The sequence below is a fragment of the Rhincodon typus genome, chromosome 4 (assembly GCF_021869965.1).
Source record: "Rhincodon typus isolate 14 chromosome 4, sRhiTyp1.1, whole genome shotgun sequence".
NCBI classification, from domain to species: Eukaryota; Metazoa; Chordata; class Chondrichthyes; order Orectolobiformes; family Rhincodontidae; genus Rhincodon; species Rhincodon typus.
The window spans coordinates 94534763-94543444 of NC_063335.1; the positions used below are offsets into that span (position 1 = coordinate 94534763).

General features: G+C 40.8%; 1 protein-coding gene across 1 annotated transcript in view; it reads right to left on the minus strand.

Moving 5' to 3' along the window:
• The window catches only part of zc3h3 (zinc finger CCCH-type containing 3), a 102753-nt gene that overhangs the window by 87125 nt on the left and 6946 nt on the right, over window positions 1-8682 (minus strand). The window contains exon 2 of the mRNA XM_048596174.1: window positions 1940-2024. Coding sequence (XP_048452131.1) covers window positions 1940-2024 — 85 coding nt within the window. The remainder of the gene's footprint in view (window positions 1-1939; window positions 2025-8682) is intronic.

Below are 8682 nucleotides of genomic sequence, written 5' to 3' on the forward strand. Positions count from 1 at the left end.
AATTGGACCTAGGATACTACCCTTACTTGGTCCTGCAGCTGAGATGACTGACCTCCAGTAACCAAACAATCTTTTCTCACGATTCCAACAACAGGGGCATATTCCCTGATTCCCATTGACATTAGTTTTTATACGACTTAGTCAAATGTGAGAACGTAACACAGTTTTAGTTTCATTTTTAAGTTCAGTAAGTGGTGCAGGGGTGTCTAGAAGGATGTTCATATGCACTTAATTGAGTATTTTATAAAAAGGTCTTGAGGTGAATAGTTCAGTGCTTTAAAAGCAAATGGTAGAAGACAGAAAAAAAATGGACTATCACATATCAGCAAGGTGCCCTATAACACAAACAAAAACAGTTTCCTTTCAGGAAGGCAGAACCATCAAAAGATCAATGAAGGTGCAAGTTTCTTTCAGAGAGAAGCAGGTCATTCAAACAGAAAAGGCTTTTACGTGCAGAAGTACAGTTTGATGTCTCCAAAATGATCAGGCCAAAAGGAAAAAGAAGTTCTTAGTGGCTTAGAAGTTAGTAAGAAATAAAGCTTTAAAATAGAACATTTAAGGTGTTATAGAGAGGATGACTGGCTGTTAAGTGTTTGTGTTTAAGGAACATGTGTTAATGAGTAACTGAGCAGAATGTTATGAAGAGACAGCAACTAAAGAAGATAGCATTGATTGAAAGTAGCAGTTTTCTGGAAAGAAACAAGGTACAGTCAAGTGAACATGAAACTTTAAAGTAGAAACATGGTGATCCTTCACTGAGGTTGGAGTATCTGTAAGCTGTTTGGTGAGGGTAAAAGCATTGAATCTTTGCTTTCAGTAGCCCTTATATAGTATAAAATTTGTGTTCCTTTAGTTATAAACTTTGATGATCTTTTGTTAAAAGTACATTGGCAGTCCCTTACGTTTTTAAAAATAATTCTTACAAGGGAAGTGGGTACTACTGGCAAGGCTGGTATGTACTGCCCCTTTTCCAAATGCCCTTGAACAGATTGGCTTTCTGGGTAATTTTGGAAGCAGTTAAGAATCGACAACATTCATGTGGATCTAGAGACATACCTGGGCCAGACTAGGTAAGGATGGTAAGTATCCTTACTGGCAACTTGAATACAATGGGGAAACAGGTCATATCCTACACATTAGATTCCAGAAACAACAAATCTGTTTAAAATATAGTGAATAGGAAATGTCAGTTACTGTAAAACACATATAACTTATTAACCAGCATACTTAACGCTCCAAATCTAGACTTGTCTCATCCATCATGCACTGGCAGGAAAAAGGTGTCAACAGTGCAATGCAGATCTTTCATCATCACATCATCCCAAAATTGGTAGCCTTCTCATCAATGACATCTGGCTGTCCTTAATGATCCAATCTCGACTGCTGACAAATCAGCAGCAGGAATGTTAATAGGTACCAATATATTACAAAGACTATAGACTAAAGAATGAGCAGTCTGAACCAGCCCACATTCCTAGTTTCTGTAATATACAACTACCTTTCATCTGTTCCAGTCAATCCTCCAGAGGCCGAGAAGAACATGTTGCCTGAAATGTCAAGGTTTACCAGTTCCTATGAGGAACTCTTTTAAGACAACAGGTATTCTCTTTTCAGGGTAAAAGGATAAAAATGGTCTTACTCAAATTGGCTTGTCAACACCTTACAAAATGTAGGCTGCAAGTCACATCTGCATGTAGGTTTGCCTTATCAGTCAATGTGATACATGAAGCAATGCAGACAAAGCCACTGTCTTGGGAATGCCTTTCACAGAAATGTCACTCAGGCATGATTGATTAATGTACAATCTTCACAGGCAGTACACAGAGCAAGACTCAGCCTCCAAATCATACATTTTACACTAATCTTCAAGTTGTGAACATCTGTAAGAAATATAATGAGAATAATTTAATATAAATCAGATCAATGAAGAAATACTGACCTTGCAATGTGCCGATGAGCGACTGCCTTGGTCAGACTGCTGGGCACATAGATACCACTGCTATCGAAATCACCTTCCAACCTGACTGTTAAGGAAGAAGACCAAAGAAAATGTCAGACTCCTTTATCCTATTTTTTGTTTCATAATTTATAGTTCTTAAATACAAAACTATAACTGAATAATCAATCCTTCAGCTATTATATTTTCTTTTCCACAACTGAATATGCTAGGTAATGCGAACGTAGTTGGCTTGTATTTCCTCAAACACTAAATGCTACTTGTCTCAATTAGGCTGTATAAGGCTGATTATGAATTTTACACATGCTGATAATATCACCAATCCTGAGTACAAGACCAGAGTTTTCCAAACTCTACTCTCAAATCTGCTTCTTCTCTGTACAGAAAAATGACTGTGGAAGGCATAAAGAATTCAACAAAACCTTCTGGTGGATGTAGACAAGTTACACTACCAAAGTTAGATGCACATCTGCTGTGCAGAGAATATTCAGCTAATTCAGTATTTACAATGGTGACCAACAAGGCTGTATTTGTTAACATTGAAAATTTAACTTGATTGATTAGGAAGTACTATACAAAATGGAAAAAGATAATTGTTGGATGGAATGTGCTCCTTTTAACTGATCTGAACTGCAGAATCAGAAAAATGTCGAAAAAGCAACCAGTCAGTCAACATGAAAGATCCTTCCTTGGTGTTATTATGATTACTTGTACTTTCTAGGGTTCCATCCTAGCTTCCTTTGTTTTTCAGATTCATGCAACTTCTTAAAAATTACATCCACAAGTAGCTTCCACATGAATTCATATATTGCCCAAATAATCTGCCACTGCCCTTGCTAATGCCTTTGCAATGCCAATATTTTCTGCTTTATGATTGCAAATGTTTCTTTGCTCTTCTTTATTCTCTTCTGAGACTGATTTTTTATTTATTTAGAGATGAAAAATCACAGATACAGCTATCAAGAAAGAAAGAAAACAAGAATCTACATGCCATTTCGGACCAAAGCTAACTGAATGAAAATAATGGCTTCCAAACTGTCAATTTTAAATCATTTGGTTCAGTTCTAGCCTTGGAGCAACTGAGTAATTTGCAATCCTGCTTTACACAAATGCGTCTGTTTTGTATATGCCTATTCTTTCCTTTTCCAAATGCCCTGCTTGCCACATACAACTCTGTACTATCATAGTGTCATAGAAGTCTACTGCACAGAAAAAGGCCCTTCAGCACATCAAATCTGCACTGTTCAAAAAACATCTAAATAATCTAATCCTATTTTCCAGCACTTGACCCATAACCTTGTATGCCTTGGTATTGCAACTGCACTTCTAAATACATTTTATATATTAGGAGGATTTCTGCATCTTCCCTTACGGGGAATGAGTTCCAGTACACTCAGTGAAAAATGGTTTCTTCAAATCCCCCATGAACCCCCTGCTCTTTACGTTAAATCTATGTCCGCTAGTCATTGATCCTTCCTCCAAAGGAAAAGTTTCTTCCTGTATACCCTGTCTGTGCCCCTCAGTTTTGTTTGTTTATTTGGCTCATAGTTTGTAAGGTTTACAGGATAAATTGAAGTCCAGGATTGCAGGCCCAGCAGAAAAGAAGGAATGCCATCACACGAAAATCATAACTTCATTGGTTGGTAGTAGCTACCAATCTGACATTTTACATTTGGCATTTTCCCTATTTTTGGTTATTTTCGGATTGAAGGTAAATGGGGGAAATATTTCCAGACTACAAACTAAAAAACCAAAGGAAATTTTTAAAATTTAAATTAGGAACTAAGATTTGCCCAGGCTTAGCTTTATCCATTCGTTCTCTATCTCTAGGCTCCATCTCCTCCCTCCTCCCCATCTTCCACATATATATCAACCTATTCCTAGCTACAAGCAGTTCTGAAGAAGGGTCACTGCACCCAAAAACATCTGCCTTCTCTCCAGAGATGCTGCCAAACCTACCGAGTTTTTCCAGCAATTTCTGTTTTTGTTTCATCACAGGTAGCCAGGGAGGTAAAGGAGGAACAAAAACAGAAGTTGCTGGAAAAGCTCAGCAGGTCTGGCAGCATCTGTGAAGGAAAAACCAGAGTTAACGTTTCGGGTCCAGTGACGCTTCCTCAGAAAGGAGGAGTTTGGCTTGCCTGCATTACTTACACCATCGAGTTTAGGAGTTGGGATATCATGTTGTGGTTGTGCAGGATGTTGGATGTTGTGTACAGTTCTGGTCACCCTGCTATAGGGAAGACATTATTAAATTGGAGCGGGTGCAGAAAGATTTACAAGGATTTTACCGGGACTGCAGGGTTTGAGTTATAAGGAGAGGCTGGATAAGCTGGGACATTTTTCACTGGAGCGTAGGAGGTTGAGGGGTTATAGAGGTTTATCAAATCATGAGGGACATAGATAAGATGAATAGCAGCTCTTCCCTAGAGTTGGGAAGTTCAAAACCAGAGCCCATAATTTTAAGGTGAAAGGAGAAAGATTTAAAAGGGATCTGAAAGGCAATTTATCACACAGAAGGTGGATCATATGTGGAATGAACTGCCAGGGGAAGTTTTTGATGCAGGCACAGTTACAACATGTGAAAGACAATTGGACAGGTACATGAAGAGGAAAGGTTTAGAGGGATATGGCCCAAACACAGGCAAATGGGTCTAGTTTAGGTTGAGAAACATGGATCAGCATGGATCAAAAGGTCTGTTTCCTTGCTGTATAACTCTACTTGCATTTTTTTGGATTTTTTTTTTAAAAAACACCCTGATGGGAGTTGTGTACAGGCCTCCTAGCAGTAATCAGGATGTGGGGAAGAAAATAAATCAGGATATTGAAAAGGCATGTAAAAAGAAACTATTACAATAATCTTGGGGTCTTCAATATGCAAGTAGGCTAGGAAAATCAAGTTGGTAACAGATCTCAAGAAAAGGAATTTGTGCAATGTCTACGAGATGTTTTTAAGAAGGGAGGGAGGCAGAAGACAGGAATTTATTGGCCGGTTAGCCTGACCTCAGTCATCGGTAAGATTTTAGAGGCAACTATTAACGATGAGATTGCAGAGTACTTGGAAGCCCATGGTAAAATAGGGCTGAGTCAGCACAGCTTCATCAAGAGGTGGTCATGCCTAGTAAATCTGTTACAATTCTTTGAGGAGGTAGCAAGCAAATTAGACAAAGGAGAACCAGTGATGTGATAAATTTGGATTTCCAGGAGGTCTTTGACAAGGTGCCGTAAAGGAGACTGCTAAATAACATAAGTGTGCATGGTGTTTGAGGCAAGGTATAGCATGGATAAGGCAGCAGTTTATTGACAGAAGGCAGAGAATGGGGTTAAAGGAATCTTGTTCAGGACGACAGCCATTGACTAGTGGACTTCTGTAAGAGGTTCGTGTTCAGACTCCAACTATTCACATTATACATTAACAATCTGGAATTGACGGAATTGTTGCTAAGTTTGCAGTTAACACAAAGATAGGTGGAGGGACAGATAGTGTTGTGGAAGTGGGGAGGCTGCAGAAGGACTTGGACATGCTAGGAGAGTGGGCAAAGAAGTGGAAGATGAAACATAATGTGGGAAATGTGTGATGTTATGCACTTCGGTAGGAAGAACAGAGATGGATTTATGGACTATTATTTAAATGGTAAAAGGCTTCAGGAATCTAAATCACCAAGGGACTTAGGAGTCTAAGCTCAAGATTCTCTTAAGGTTAACATGCAAGTTCAGTAGGTAGTTAGGAAGGGAAATTCAATGACAGCAATCATTTCAAGAGGGCTAGAACACAAGAGCAGAAATATACTTCTGAGGCTGTATTAGGCTCTAGTCAGACCGTATCGGAAATATTGGGAGCAGTTTTAACCCTAACCCTATCCCATCTGAGGAAAGATGTGCTTCCAACAGGGTCTAGAGGAGGTTTAAGAATGATCCCAGGATTGAAGGGCTTGTCATATGAGGAATGGTTGAGGACTGTGAAGTGTGCTTATTGGAGTTTAGAAGGATGAAGGGGGTCTCAGTGAAACTTACAGAATACTGACAGGCCTGGATAGAGTGAACATGAAGATGTTTCCATTTTTGGAAGAGACTAGAATAAGAGGACACAGCCTCAGAGTGAAGGGATGACCCTTTACAACTGAGCCGAGGAGGAATTTCTTCAGCCAGTGGGTGATGGAATGGTGGAACTCATTGCTGCAGAAGGCTGTGGAGACCAAGTCACTGAGTGTATTTATGACAGAGATAGATATGTTCTTGATTACTAATGGGATATAGGGTTACATAGAGAAGGCAGAAGAATGGGTTTGAGAAACATAACAATTGTGGCCTAATCAGCTTTTCAGACATTTCCAGCATAATCTGACTGGCTCTTTAACTCTGTGCCTCAGCTAATAAAGTAAGTATCCCATATGTCTTCTTAACCACTTTATCTACTTGTCGTGCTAAGGGACTGGTGGGATCAACCTTTCTACATCAAAGTCTAAATTATTTATATATCACAAAAAGCAAGGGCACCAACATGGATTCCAGTGAAACCTCAGTGGACCCAGGCTACCAGTCACACAAAAAAAGCATCCCTCAACCATCACCCTCTGCTTCCTGCCACTCAGCCAATTTTGGACTCAGGAAGCAAAATTTCCTTGGATCCCTTGGGCTCTTACCTTCACTGTCAGTATCCAATATGCAACATTACCAAAAGCCATGCTGAAGCCCCAGCAGACTATGTAGAGTGCCTTGCTCTCATCTAAACACATGGTCAACTCTTCGAAGAATTGAATTAAGTTGGTCAGACATGACCTCCCCTCAACAAAACGATGCTGATTGTTCCTGATTAATCCTGCCTCACCAGGGGCAGATTAGTTCTGTCCCTCAGAATTGCATCCAATAGTTTCCCACCAATGAGGTTAGACTGACTGGCCTGTAGTTTCCTGGTTTATCCCTTATTCCCTTCTTAAATAATGGTAACACATTGGCTGTCCTCCAGTACTTCAGAACCCCTCTGTGGCCAGAGAGGAATTGAAAATTATTACCAGTGTCCCTACTATTTCCTCCCGTGCCTCCCTCAACAGCCTGGGATACATTTCATCCAACCCTGAAGATTTATCTCCATTTGAGCCTGTCAGACCACTCAGAACCTCCTCTCTGTCTATGCTAATTTTCTTAAGTGTATCACAGTCCTTCGCACTGACTTCTATACCCAAATTGACACCCTCATTTATTTAGAACTCCACCTCCGTTCTCTGGGTCCATGCACAAATTACACTGTGGTCCTTAATGAGCCCTAATCTTTCCATAGTTATAGAGTCATAAAGGTACATTGCAGGGAGATAGATCCGAAAGAACTGCGGATGCTGTAAATCAGAAACAGAAACAGAAGTTGCTGGAAAAGCTCAGCAGGTCCGGCAGCAGTTCTAAGGTAGGGTCACCAGACCCGAAACATTAACTTTGATTTTTTCTTCACAGATGCTGCCAGACATGCTCAGTTTTTCCAGCAACTTCTGTTTTTGCGACGGAAATAGATCCGTTGGCCCAACACGTCCATGCCAACAAGGTTTCCAAAACGGAACTAGTCTCATTTGCCTGTGTTTGGCCTATAACCCTCTAAACCTTTCCTTTCCATGTACCTGTCCAAATGCCTTTTAAATGTTGTAATTGTACCCGCCTCCACCACCTCCTCTGGCAGCTCATTCCACTCATGCATCACCCTGTGTGAAAAAGTTGCCCCTCAAGTCCCATTTAAATCTTTCCCCACTCACCTTAAACTATGCCCTCTGGTTTTGGGCTCCCCCACCCTGGGGAAAAAGACATTGGATATTCAGCTTATCTGTGCCCCTTATGATTTCTGTAAGATCACCCCTCAGCCTTGTATACTCCAGGGAGAAAAGCCCCAGCCTATCCAGTCTCTCCATATAAGTCAAACCCTCCAGTCTCAAAAACATCCTTGTAAATCTTGTTTGCACCCATTCCAGTTTAATAACATCCTTCCTAGAGCAGGGTGACCAGAATTGTAGACTGTACTCCAAATGTGGCCTTACCATTGCTTTGTACAGCTGCAACATTACTTCCCAACTCCTGTACCAAATGTTCTGACGAATAACGGCAAGCATGCCAAAACGCCAGTTCTGAGGAACAGTCACTGGACCAGAAACATTAACTCTGATTTCTCTTCACAGATGCTGCCAGAGCTGCTGAGCTTTTCCAGCAATTTCTGTTTTGCTGCCAAACACCTTTTTCACCACCGTGTCTATCTGTGACACCACTTCCAAAGCACTATGTACCTGCATCCCTCTGTCTCTCTGTTAGATAACACTCCCCAGGGGCCTACCATTAACTGTCTAAGTCCTGCCCTGGTTTGTCTTGCCAAAATGCAATACCTTGCATCTATCTAAATTAAACTCTATCCGACATACCTTGGCGCAATGGCCCAATTGATCAAAATCCGACTGGACTCTTAGATAACCTTCTTCACCGTTCCCAATACCACCAATTTTGGTGTCATCTGCAAACTTACTAACCATGTTCTGACGTTCTCATCCACATCGTTTATGTAAATAACAAACAACAGTGGACCCAACACCAATCACTGCAGCACAATGCTGATCTCAGGCCTCCAGTCTGAACAACAGCCCTCTACCACCACCCTCTGTCTCCTACTGTCAAGCAATTTTATATCCAATTGGCTAGCTCTTCCTGGATCCCATGTGACTTAATCTCACCCACCAGTCTACTAGCCATGTGGAACCTTG